Genomic DNA, 13388 nt, shown 5'->3' with positions numbered 1-13388 from the left:
ATGAAATCTATCAGGTAAGGCTGTTTATGAGAATGAAAACTAGACTATAATGATAAGGATACTAGACTATAATGAAAAGATGGGTGAATGATTAAGCAGACTCAGTTTAGTAATCAGTGTATATTTTGTTGTAATGAAATATGTGCTTAAAAAATATTTGCTACAAACATTTGCTAAAATGCTTGATCACATTTAATGTTGACTGCTTCAGGAGTCTTATTGCCACGCAGTGGTCATCTGACATTCGTATGGAGGGAAAAACAGCCATTGTGACGGGTGCTAACAGCGGCATTGGAAAAGAAACGGCCAAAGACCTTGCTATGAGGGGTGAGTACCTCACACAACTCTGCAATGTAGAAACGTAGTGTTGCTGGGTGTGATGCATTCTGGGTGTTTCTGGGTGTAATCAGTCCTGGGTGTTTCTGGGTGTAATCAGTCCTGGGTGTTTCTGGGTGTGATCAGTCCTGGGTGTTTCTGGGTGTAATCAGTCCTGGGTGTTTGTGGGTGTGATGCGTCCTGGGTGTTTCTGGGTGTGATGCATTCTGGGTGTTCTCTTCCCAGGGGCCCGCGTCGTGCTGGCGTGTCGGGACTTGGAGAAAGCTGAGCAGGCGGTGGCGGACATTATGAGAGAGGTGGAGGGGGCCAATGTGGTGGCCAAGAAGCTGGATCTCGCTGACACAAAGTCCATCTGTGAATTTGCGGAAAACATTTACAACAGTTGGGTTCTGATATATGTGTGTGTGTGTGTGTGTGTGTGTGTGTGTGTGTGTGTGTGTGTGTGTGTGTGTGTGTAGAACATTTACAAGAGTTGGGTTCTGACATATATATGTGTGTGTGTGTGTGTGTGTGTGTGTGTGTGTATGTGTGTATAGAACATTTACAACAGTTGGGTTCTGACATATATATGTGTGTGTGTGTGTGTGTGTGTGTGTGTGTGTGTGTGTAGAACATTTAAAACAGTTGGGTTCTGACATATATACATGTGTGTGTTTGTGTGTGTGTGTGTGTGTGTGTGTGTGTGTGTGTGTGTGTGTGTTTGTGTGTAGAACATTTACAACAGTTGGGTTCTGACATGTATGTGTGTGTGTGTGTGTGTGTGTGTGTGTGTGTGTGTGTGTGTGTGTGGTGGGGTGAAGGGGTGTTGGTAAGGGTAGATGGTGGGAGGGCATACATGACAGTATAAAAGTTTTTTTTTACAGCTGAAAAATCCCTGCATTTCCTCATCAACAATGCTGGTGTGGCCCTATGCCCGTACACAAAGACCTCAGATGGCTTTGAGATGCACTTTGGTGTAAATCACTTAGGTATGAAATTATTTCCAAGTCCTTATAGTTTCTGATTATACGTCAATACACTGTGTGTAATCTGCTGATTCCATATGGATACCCTGCATGTGCTTTTGCATGCTGGGTCACTACAGAGCTGCTTATAAAGTCTTATTAGTCACATCAGAGCATGAAGGAAAAGCTAAAGCACATTTTTCATCACCATGATTCTGACCAAAGATGTCATCGCTATCAGAGCCACTAATGTTGACAAAGAAATCTGAATCGATCACAGAATCATAATTAATTGAAGAATCATAACTGAATCGAATGAATTTGAGGCCAACTAACTGATGATGGATAATATTCTGAACACAGAGACCCACCCGGGTATGATTGAAAACTGATTGTTTTAATGGGCTGTCCAAATCCACCGCTCCTCAGGTGATGCCCAGCCCAATGTACTAACTGATTGTTTTAACGGGGCTGTCCAAATCCACCGCTCCTCAGGTGATGCCCAGCCCAATGTACTAACTGATTATTTTAACGGGGCTGTCCAGGTGATGCCCAGCCCAATGTACTAACTGATTGTTTTAACGGGGCTGTCCAGGTGATGCCCAGCCCAATGTACTAACTGATTGTTTTAACGGGGCTGTCCAAATCCACCGCTCCTCAGGTGATGCCCAGCCCAATGTACTAACTGATTGATTCCAGGTGATGCCCAGCCCAATGTAATAACTGATTGTTTTAACGGGGCTGTCCAAATCCACCGCTCCTCAGGTGATGCCCAGCCCAATGTACTAACTGATTGTTTTAACGGGGCTGTCCAGGTGATGCCCAGCCCAATGTAATAACTGATTGTTTTAACGGGGCTGTCCAAATCCACCGCTCCTCAGGTGATGCCCAGCCCAATGTAACAGATTAACGGGATTGATGCCCCAGCCCAATGTACTTTTAACGGGCTGTCCAGGTGATGCCCAGCCCAATGTAATAACTGATTGTTTTAACGGGGCTGTCCAAATCCACCGCTCCTCAGGTGATGCCCAGCCCAATGTAATAACTGATTGTTTTAACGGGGCTGTCCAAATCCACCGCTCCTCAGGTGATGCCCAGCCCAATGTACTAACTGATTGTTTTAACGGGGCTGTCCAAATCCACCGCTCCTCAGGTGATGCCCAGCCCAATGTACTAACTGATTGTTTTAACGGGGCTGTCCAGGTGATGCCCAGCCCAATGTAATAACTGATTGTTTTAACGGGGCTGTCCAAATCCACCGCTCCTCAGGTGATGCCCAGCCCAATGTACTAACTGATTGTTTTAACGGGGCTGTCCAGGTGATGCCCAGCCCAATGTACTAACTGATTGTTTTAACGGGGCTGTCCAAATCCACCACTTCTTCTCAGGTCACTTCTTCCTGACTTTCCTTCTGCTGGACCTCCTGAAGCACTCTGCGCCCTCGCGGGTGATAACCGTGTCCTCCATGACCCACCCAATGGGCAAGATCAACTTCGAGGATGTGAACAGCGAGAAGAGATATTTTCCCATGGCAGCCTACACACAGAGCAAGCTGGCCAACATCCTCTTTACCCAAGAGCTCTCCAGGAGAGTAGAGGGTGAGGGCCACTTCCTTTGTTACTGGTTTCCTGCTTACTTTTGGAGGACGACAGATCTCCGTTTTCATTAGAAATGGTGTTATGGGCGGTGGCTCAGAATAGCTTTAAGTTATAATTATATCTAACAGTGCCATCGGCCAAAAGAAGGCTACTTTAGATTGCGTAAGTGACTCATTTTGAGAACGTGGTTTAACGAACGTGGTAGTGTGTTCCATCATAATAAGTTTACAGAAATATATAGTTATATAGATATAGATATATATATAGTTATATAGTAATTATCGTGATGTCTGTCTTGACACTGGATTCAGTTAGGTCTATTCATTACAATGTCAACATATGTCATCTCTCAGAGTTTTTTTATTTCTGTAAAACTTTTTTTAATTTGTTACACAATATGTGTTGAAAATGACACAACTTGAGTTGAAAACAAAACAACTTGCTGTTTTTTAACACATCTCTGTGTCTAGACAGGGACAGCACATTAATTTTAATAGTGTACCTGCATTTCAATATCCAGTAAAATAGCTGTAGTGTATTTTGGTGTTTTATTTTACAAATACAGTAATTGATTATTTAATGCACTTTCGTATTGGCTGACGTGTTAATGAAAACACAATCACAATATTAAGTTTAGGGTTGGGGATCAAAAGATCCAGACTATCTATGGGGATTAGGAGAGCCAGACTGACAGTATGTTTGTTTCCTGATCAGACTTTGGGATAACTGCGTATGCTGTGGACCCGGGCGTGGTGAACACACAGATATTTAGACACATGAGTTGGCCTCTACAGCTCTTCATGAAGTCTATTAGCTTCTTCCTCAAAACGCCTGAAGAGGGATCCTACACAAGCCTCTATTGTGCGGTCACCCCAGACCTACAGTCTGGAGGCTACTGCAGGTGGGCATGATTCAAATGAGACGACAGCCTGTTACAATGTCACACTGGAAATGCATTAAACCATCCCTTCCCTCATACACACAACAAAAGAGTCATTGCATAAGCATGCATGTAGGCCCACATAAAAACGTGTTGGTCATAGCTCTGCGCCTTGCTCTTCTGACGCAGGAACTGCGCCCCGGCAGCATGCATTCCGGCCGCCAGTGACGACCGCACGGCCTGCAAGCTGTGGGCTCTCAGCTGCCACCTGCTGGGCATCCGCTGGCGCTGACGAAAGACGTGATGAATTCCCACATCAGCTATTCATTCCAACAGCTTAGCTATATCACATGGTTAATGAGTTTAGCCATGTTATCGTTTTAACGTTTCAAATAATTTGTTCTTTCAGGAAATGTAGCCACCAGTTACAGTTAAATAACCTTGGGCCTACTGTTAAATCAACAGGCTAGGCTGTCAAAGCACATGTTCTTACACGTATGAATAAAGTAACCTACAAAATGCGTTATTGTACCCTATTGGGGATTATTCTTGACACACAAATAATCACAAAAATGCTTGAGTCGAGAGAGACATCTAGTGGTGACCAATCCTTTTAAAATAATTTTAGACTCCTTTTCAGCCAATGCCACTTAACACAATCCAAGGCAAGCATGACATAGCGGTGGTCTTCGATGGCAAGTTATTCATAAAGGTAGTTGTCACTATTCTTTGATCACTTTTCAGCACACCTGAAAGTTCGTTGCAGATATCATCCATCCAAATATAGCACTGTTTGACAAATTCCGGTAGGGGAGAGGCGCGGGGCTCTGAAGCGCATGGTCTGGAATTTTATGAAGCCCTTGACGACGGTACACTTATCGTGAGAGCGCTCTCACGGAAACTGGGTAACATTTTTAGACCGCAGTGACAATGCATTCTTTAAGGTAAGTTGCTTTGCATTTTGTTTTTGGGCTTTTGTATGGATACGTGACCAAAAACTTACATACAAACCTACAACAACTAACAACAACACTATTTTGATACTCAACTACTCCCACTTAGTTTTACTAATGCAAAGAAATGTGTCAGCTGGACTGTCATTCATCACGAAAAAAAGGTAGACTATTCAATTTAATGCACCAGTTAATGCGCAGAAGTTACACAAAAAATCAACTCCCATCCACTGACTGTTATTTAGTTTTTTTAATTAAATGTGAACCGTAGATCATTCCGTATTATTTTATGTAGCCTAACGTTAATGTAAAAATATTGACATCATGCACTTGGTAAACAATCAAATGTGGTGTCATCTGGAGTTCAACTCATCAAGCAGGACATATGGGTATGTGTGTGTTCTTGTTTTTACTTTCATGTTTCATTTTTTTATTCAGAAACTGTTTCTGTGGCCAGTGGTCATCCAATGCCAGACTTGATGAGAAAACAGTTATCATAACTGGAGCTAACACCGGCATAGGGAAGGAGACCGCAAGAGACTTGGCAAAGAGAGGTAGCCTCACTTAATTTTAAATCTCTCTCTCTCTTTCTTGGAAGATAATTAACAAAAAATCTGTTTCCTTATGGACATTTATAGCCTACATTAACTTATCTTCTTATTAAATTCCTATTATGCGCCAGCATGAATGCAAAACTTCAAGGGCTCTTGAGTGCAAAATTATTCTCTGGGAAACTCTGAGCACATAAAAGATTCTTAGCATTTTAAAGTATATTAAAATATCAGATGGTGAGGGTAAGTTTATACAACATATGTGCTAAAAGTTGTTGTTGTTTAGAAGGTGTACAGTCTCCTGAGGCCATTCGCCCATGGCAGCTTTGTCTGTGATAATAAAGTTGTTGTACACAGTCAGATAAAATATTCAGCTGGCTTCAGCTTAATAGGCAACATCAAATTGAGAGCCATTCTTCACCACCATGTAATGAAACTAAACCAATCCTCCTCATCATGTGTGATATGTGATAGCTTTTTATGAGCTCCACTTCATTGTAACTATCATGTGAATTCATAATCAGTGTGGCTGATGACTGGGGAGTTTCTGAGAGAATAGGGGGCACTCTCTTTCCCACATGAGCTTGACAGATTCTAAACAAAGAGTCGTCATAGCGTGGCCCTTACAAAGCGCGCTAATGGAATAATGGTTGTTTTCCTCATAATTACTGGGCAAACAACCATTGTGCCCGCGCGTCTCTCACTCATCCCCCAGCAGCACCTAATTAGTTTATTCATGAGCCTCTCTGCCAAATGGAGACCTGAGTCACCGTCACAAGTGGTGCATGTTGCATGGGAATGACTGTGATGTGGCCCCATTGCTAGGTGTGTGTGTCATAATGCTGAATATCAGCTTATCCACCCTGTACCTGTGTGTGTGTGTGTGTGTGTTTGTGTGTGTCCATGAGGTGCTCGGATCATCATGGCCTGCAGAGATCTGGAGAGAGGAGAGTGGGCCAGGGAGGAGATTGTGGAGGACTCGGGGAATCAGAATGTTGTCTTGAAGAAACTAGACCTGTCTAGCACCAAGTCAATACGGGAATTTGCAGAGTTGATTAACAAAGGTTTCTCCTTCCACACTTAACACTGAAAACAATATCATCTCAGCTGTGAGGTGTTCTCCACGTCCTCTGACACTACAGGGGAACTTTTGCCATCATTTTTAAGAAGTGTCATATCCCCCCCATCTCTGTTTTGCTGTCCACACAGAGGAAAAGCAACTCAATATTCTTATCAACAACGCTGGTGTGATGCTGTGTCCATACTCCAAAACAGCTGATGGATTTGAGATGCAGATTGGAGTTAACCACCTGGGTAAGAGCCCTCAGTCTTCAAGTAAACCGTAAAAGCTGTGGCGTTAACGCCTGGGTAAGAGCCCTTGTGGTATAATTGTATATACTATAGGTTTTACCATGCATGTGTGCTATGAGAAAATGGTTCCCTTCATCCGAAGTCTCCCTCTGTGGAAATTTTCAGAGAGTGAGAAGACTGTTTGCTGTAGGGTGTCTGATTTTCTTCCCCCTAAGGACACAAACATACCTAGGCCATTAGAAGGTTAAGGGGTTTTGTAACATTCTTATCTCTACTGGATGGATGGATCAATGTTGGGGGGAAGTTTCTTGTGATTTTCCGTGGGTATAAGAACTGATTTCACCCACATACTGTATGTGTGGCATTGTTACTTAACCTTTGCTGTGGGGAACATTCTGACGGTATGGAGAGTAAAGCTGCAGTCTCACACCAGTTGGCTTTGAGTCAGTTTGACCACACCCTCAGTGTTCTAGTAAAGCGTAAAAGCTGTGGCGTTAACCACCTCAGTGTTTACATGGCTGTACTTTAGAATAATCATTTGAACTCTATGGCAGTATGAAAACAAGGTATGATCTCTGTAGCACTAAGTAAATTGGTTTCTTGACCCCATACTTTTTCCTCAGTGGGTGGACTTTCAGTTAATTGGAAACCTCAGACATTTAGTTCTGCCATTAGGGGACCACTAATTATTGTGGAGACCAAGTTGATCAGGGCGGCGACTGTGTGCTTGCCTGTAGGTTTTGTAGGCTTTGTTCAGCTCCTCGTACCATAAACACGGCATGTTTTTACGAACGCAAATTCCCCTGTATGTAACGGTCAAGCTAAACAAGGCATATCAGGGAAGAGGAAGAGGATAGACAAGACAAAGAAAGGCCAGGAGTGGTCAGATACAGGGATGCCCCCTGAGTGCACATATTCCTGTTGCTTTTCCTTTATTTTAACCAGGAATGCCACCTCAAAACAGTCACTATTTTTTGCTGCAAATACACAAATGTAGAGAAGTGGTGGATCACACGCTGGAGCTAATGGGAGTGGTGGGCCATACATTGCCATTAGCACTGCTTAGTGTGTATTGTGTATTGCGTCTTGTGCGGTAAACATTACTCTATGTTCTTAAGCGCTGCTTAGTGTTTATTGTGTATTATGTCTTGTGAGGTAAACATTACTCTATGTTCTTAAGCGCTGCTTAGTGTGTATTGTGTATTGTGTCTTGTGAGGTAAACATTACTCTATGTTCTTAAGCGCTGCTTAGTGTTTATTGTGTATTATGTTGTGTGAGGTAAACATTACTCTATGTTCTTAAGCGCTGCTTAGTGTTTATTGTGTATTATGTTGTGTGAGGTAAACATTACTCTATGTTCTTAAGCCCTGCTTACCTTTTCCTAAAAGTTTCAAGAGGTCATCCTATCCACGTGGGTGTCAGTACTGACAGGGCAGGGCATGCCTCCCTCTCTATCTGATCAGTACTGACAGGGTTGGGTCAGTTTACTTTGAAATGTAATCCATTACTGACTAGAGATTACATGGCAATTTTTGTCATCAGTAACGTAATCAATAGGATTACCCAAAACATGTAACATAATCGGATTACTTTTTACACAACTTGCACACGACATACACATTCGACATACACATTCTTTTTTACACAGTCTTTAATTCAAAGTTGTGGCGATATTGCCAAGTACTGGAATGGGTCGGTCGCCCTCGATGGCTCCTCCATCTTGGGCTTTGATTTGAACCTTTTTCTTGTCAAGAAAATACACAGGCAATTGGATGATAGTGACATCTAGTGGACAAACGAATGGGCTGCTTGTCAAATTAAAACATTAGTTAGGCTATCATAAAAAGTTGCATTGTTTGCATGATAATGTAATCAAGTAATCCCCAACAATGTAAATATAATCTAATTACACATTTTTTTTATTCTAATCTGGGCTGATTATAGTCAAGTGATTTCGTAAAATCCAGATTACATGTAATCCGTTACTACCCAACTATGAGTACTGACCAAATAGGACATGCTTCATTCTCTGTCTCGTCTGCTGCCACAGGTCACTTCCTGCTCACATTCCTTCTGCTGGACCTGATCAAGAGGTCGGCTCCCGCTAGGATCGTCAATGTGGCCTCGGTGGCCCACACATGGGGCGGCATCCAGCTGGACGACATCAACAGCGAGAAGGGCTACAACGCACGCAGGGCCTACGGCCAGAGCAAGCTGGCCAACATCCTCTGCACGCGGTCTCTGGCCAGGAGACTGCAGGGTGCGCAAAACGCCATGCACTCAACACCCTCACAACTGAAGCGTTCCATTTATGGAGCGTGAAAATAGTTTTAGAGGAATGGTCTAATTTTTTTAAATGTGCGTACTACTAATGTGTGCTGGTGTAGCTGGCTCCGTTGCTTATAGTGGAAGCACACACTCCGCGAATAGAACACTTCAGTTCCGTTGGTTCTATTCCGCGAATAGAACACTACAGTTCCGTTGGTTATAGTGGAAGCATACTCTCCACGAATAGAACACTACAGTTCCGTCGGTTATAGTGGAAGCATACGCTCCACGAATAGAACACTACAGTTCCGTCGGTTATAGTGGAAGCATACTCTCCACGAATAGAACACTACAGTTCCGTCGGGTTATAGTGGAAGCATACGGCTCACTTAATAGAACACTACAGTTCCGTCGGTTATAGTGGAAGCATACTCTCCACGAATAGACCACTACAGTTCCGTCGGTTATAGTGGAAGCATACTCTCCGCGAATAGAACACTACAGTTACAAGGATACAAGGATAGTTTATTGTCACATGCATATAGTTACTGGAAGTAAGAAATGCAGTGAAATTATGTCTGGTGTCAGCCTAAAAGGGGGGGGGGGGGGGTAAAAGTGCAGTAGAAGAGGGGTTTAGTAGATTAAGTGGCAAGGGCTGCATAAGAAAGGTGGGGGAGGATTGGAATTGGGGGCACCAACAAGGAGCACCAAAGAGCAACAGGGCAAGGAAAAACTCCCTTACCAAGGCAGAAACCTTGGGGCAGATCCCCTGCGCTCAAGGGGCTAACCCAACTGCCAGGGGTCTTGGTGTGTGTGTTGGGGGGATGACAGGGGAGATGGGATAGTGTGCTATGTATGTGGGGAGAGGGCAGTGTGCAATATGTGTGTTGGAGAAGCTTCCTCATGAGACAATGTGCTGTGTATTGGGGGGGGGGGGGATTGCAAGCAGAGTACTGTATGTATGATGTATGTGAGTGATGAAGATGTGTGTGTGGGCGGGAGGGGAGTGTAGCAGTGACTGTGTGTGTGTGTGTGTAGTGTGTGTGTGGGTAGGTGGGGGCAGTGTGCTGTAAGTATGTAGAGGATGTGTGTTGGAGAAGATCCTGAAGTTCCGTCGGTTATAGTGGAAGCACATGCTCTGCGAATAGAACACTTCAGTTGTGCAGCCAGAGTAGTGCGGCAGTGCAGAGAGGCTGCTGCTGCGTCAAGAATGTGAGAAATGACAGGAACAAAATATAAGAGCAATGCACCCAAATATGAGTGTTGTTGGTCTTCTTGCGTCTGATTTATTTCACAGAGACATATTTCTCAGTATTTTCACGGCTGTTCCAAGGATGCAGTGTTGCTACCCACATGCCCCTATAACTGCCCTGAGGCAGAACTAATAGCATGTTTAGAAAATGTATACAAAGACAGGAAGTTCATCTCACATTGGTTTAGCCCCTGGGTCTGTAACTCTGGGAATTTTCTTGAGAACAGGATGCTGCTCTATACATATGGGGAACTTCCTGCACTTCTTCTATACCGTTCTATACTATTGATAGCAGTGACTGCCTGTTGAGTTCCTCTTTATCTTTCTGTGATAAATGAAGACAATTAGGGCCAAGATATTATTTTCTCAAACGTAGTCTGCACACAGACACATTTCCTTCAGACATGCACACATTCAGACATGCACAACTCCTGGTGTTGCTGCAGTGCAGGTGGTCTGGGAAAGCTGTTTAGTGGCATTCATGCATGATGAAGCCACCATGTGACTGGGAGCTGTGTTTGCCCCGGCAGGAAGTGGCGTGACGGTGTACTCGCTTCACCCCGGCGTGGTGAGGACGGAGCTCTGGAGGCACCTCAGCGTCCCCGTGCAGCTGGCCGTCAGGGTGTTCAGCGCCTGCACCAAGACCTCGTCCCAGGGAGCGCAAACCTCCATCTATTGTGCTGTCGACCCAGCTCTGGAGGAGGAGAGCGGTGGATATTACAGGTGTGTGTGTATGTGCGTGTGTTCGCCTGTGTGTGTGTGTGTGTGTATGTGTGTGTGTGTGTGTGTGTGTGTGTTAGGGTACAAAACCATAAATAAGCTCTTACTTATGAGCTAAACCCAAAGGAGAAATACAAGGATGCAATTACGATTACGCAACTAAATAGGTTCCTTCTGATTTATTGATAAGTTGGGGATTTAAGTGTGATTTATTGAGAAGTTGGTATTTGTTGTCTGACTACAGTGACTGTGCTCCAGCGAGATGCTCAAGAGCTGCCCGAGATGATGAAATGGCCGAGAAGCTGTGGGAGCTCAGCGGTCAGATGCTTGGGATTCAGTGGGATTAGAGGCCAAGTACAACAATATTATTAACAAAAAAACCCTGTACAGTACATTAAGACTAACTTCACTGACACTTTGAATGACAAGATAAATGTTAGATTATTATCAGTGAAATACATAAATGCAATTATTTTCTAGAATAATTTGAACAGTCACATTTCAGACATGCCTATTTTGTATATCATCTCAAGCACAGGTAGTTACTGAAGTATCAGTATTTCTAGAAAAAAGAAACTTGTTCCTGTCAGTTTCTAATAATGATTGTATACATACTTGGCATCATGTCTATATTTAAACTTGTTGGGTATCATTAAAAAGATTATTCCTGTAATTCATGAATTGTGTTGTCAAAGACTTTTAAAGAAATAACTTTGCCTTGTCTAACCATCATACCCCATCTGTTCTGTCATTGAGATGGTTGCTGAGATGATGGCCCTGTTCTGTTAGAGTATGCTGTTGTTAACAGATCTTTTTGAAGAGGTGATGTGAGCTTCTTTAATATTTAAACATTGCTGTCCCATCTTCCTTTAAATTTTGAAGTTATCTGAACAAACCCTCTTCAGAGCGGGCAGTTTTATAATGTCATCTTTGATGGATTTGGAATAAGGCATTTCAAAGCAGCCTCTACCCTCCGTTTGATAAATAATGAATGGGAAAGCTATGGCAAGCAGAGTTAGAACATGCAGCCTACAACACTGCAAAGTCCTGTTCTCTCCATCACAATGTCCACTCGTCCTGCACGGTGAAATGTTTGGGTTTGAGCAATTTCACATCAAACAATTCAAGATGAAACAACTTTTATGTGACGTTTTGATCTGTGCCAACAACAGTTCGGCTGCCGTGCCAGTGCATGAGGTTTCCAAAACTGGCTTCCAAACAGACTACATCAGACAGCTCGAGACAGTCACTAGAAAGTGGTTGGGTAGTTGGAATTGTAGATTTTTCCATCGCCTCTGCATTCCCATGGGGCACTGGAGGAAACTCAAGACATTTTTCTCTTAAGATCTATAGGCTATTGAACCTGCATTGGCTTCACTGTTTTTTTAAAAAAAGATTTCTTAGTAGGATTCTGATCAAGGCATTGACTGAGCCACTAACATTCCTTTCATGTTTCTGAGCCACTCCATGTTGCTTTGGCTTTGTGACAAAGGTAATTCTCCTACTGGTGGGCAAAACATCTCCTAAGCCTCAGTCAGACAACTGATTGATTACTCTTATGATATTGCGAAGGATCTATTTGAATGTAGGCCTAAGAACAATATGTAAAACTGGTCATACAACTTCCACTTTCTTCAGTGCAGGTTGCAGGAAATCACTTGGCATATTTTCCTGTAGCCTATAGTTTCAGGAAAATATAGAAATAGAATATATTTAAAAGAAACATTTATAATAATTTAGGTTACTCTCTAGTTAATAAGTATCTTTTTATAATGATGATGAAATTTGGTTTAAATACTTTTGGAGCCGACTGAAGCCTATATGAAACCTATTCTAGGCAACAACAGAAAATCTGTTCTTCTATTGTCATAGAAATCTTTCAACTGCTTTCAAGTTAAGCCACAAATGATTCTCCCTCTGACAATTTTGACTTAGAATTACCCTTTATTCTATTGGCAAACGGCTAAAGAAAATGTGCTTGTTTTCTGTCCTAAACAGAAAGTCAAGACACCGATGCATTTCATAGCCTGCCTGGAAGAACTGGTTTAGCCTACAGTAGGCCAGTGGTTCTCAACCGGCGGTGTCCAGAGGCACACTGATGTGCTTTGAGGCAGAGTGACGTGCTGTGGAATTTTGAGCAACTCAATGCATTTTTGTAGCCTGGGTTAATCATCAGGTTGCATAAATGACCAAGTCAATTAGTTAAGTTAAAAACCTCAGTCAGTTAGTTAAAAACCTCAGTCAACATTATAGGCTATGAGCACATGCCTATCACTGTTGTCTCAGCTCATGAACGCAAGACAGAAAAAAATATGGGCATTACGAGAAACACCTCTTATAGCCTAATAAAGTGTGTGACATAGGCTACTTTAAAATCACTGTAGCCTAAATCATAAGTAGATGTGCCTTGGCGTTTTAGTTTGGCCTTTGGTGTGCTTTAGCCCCAAAAGGGTTGAGAAACTCTCTATGCAAAGCGATGAGTTTTTTACACTCCGAGTCCCAGCTATGGCGAAAAGCAGCAGGACTGGTAACGAGCGTCACAGATCAGAGTACGCAAGTAGCTTCTACGCCTGC

General features: G+C 43.0%; 2 protein-coding genes across 2 annotated transcripts; both read left to right on the top strand.

The window, feature by feature from the left end:
• LOC125309829 (retinol dehydrogenase 12-like) lies at positions 1 to 4236 on the top strand. The gene is made up of 7 exons (XM_048266953.1): positions 1 to 14; positions 212 to 327; positions 562 to 717; positions 1200 to 1304; positions 2669 to 2878; positions 3593 to 3779; positions 3948 to 4236. The coding sequence occupies exons 1-7, from the start codon at positions 1 to 3 to the stop codon at positions 4048 to 4050; spliced, it is 891 nt and encodes a 296-aa protein (XP_048122910.1). The 3' UTR covers positions 4051 to 4236.
• Positions 4237 to 4433: 197 nt separating this feature from the next.
• Positions 4434 to 11491, top strand: zgc:112332 (uncharacterized protein LOC553712 homolog). The gene is made up of 7 exons (XM_048266710.1): positions 4434 to 4702; positions 5150 to 5265; positions 6171 to 6326; positions 6472 to 6576; positions 8625 to 8834; positions 10625 to 10817; positions 11059 to 11491. The coding sequence occupies exons 1-7, from the start codon at positions 4689 to 4691 to the stop codon at positions 11159 to 11161; spliced, it is 897 nt and encodes a 298-aa protein (XP_048122667.1). The 5' UTR covers positions 4434 to 4688; the 3' UTR covers positions 11162 to 11491.
• The last annotated feature ends 1897 nt before the right edge of the window (positions 11492 to 13388 follow it).

This window comes from Alosa alosa, chromosome 16 (assembly GCF_017589495.1).
Source record: "Alosa alosa isolate M-15738 ecotype Scorff River chromosome 16, AALO_Geno_1.1, whole genome shotgun sequence".
NCBI classification, from domain to species: Eukaryota; Metazoa; Chordata; class Actinopteri; order Clupeiformes; family Clupeidae; genus Alosa; species Alosa alosa.
Note: the sequence above shows the minus strand (reverse complement) of the source record. Positions and strands in the feature narration are given on the sequence as shown.

Bases quoted from the DNA above. Each gene is read 5' to 3' on its own strand.
- LOC125309829 (XM_048266953.1), top strand. The intron at 718-1,199 runs GTTGGGTTCTGA...TTTTTTTTACAG, and splicing joins TGCGGAAAACATTTACAACA to CTGAAAAATCCCTGCATTTC. The intron at 1,305-2,668 runs GTATGAAATTAT...ACTTCTTCTCAG, and splicing joins CTTTGGTGTAAATCACTTAG to GTCACTTCTTCCTGACTTTC.
- zgc:112332 (XM_048266710.1), top strand. The intron at 5,266-6,170 runs GTAGCCTCACTT...TGTGTCCATGAG, and splicing joins AAGAGACTTGGCAAAGAGAG to GTGCTCGGATCATCATGGCC. The intron at 10,818-11,058 runs GTGTGTGTGTAT...GTCTGACTACAG, and splicing joins GAGAGCGGTGGATATTACAG to TGACTGTGCTCCAGCGAGAT.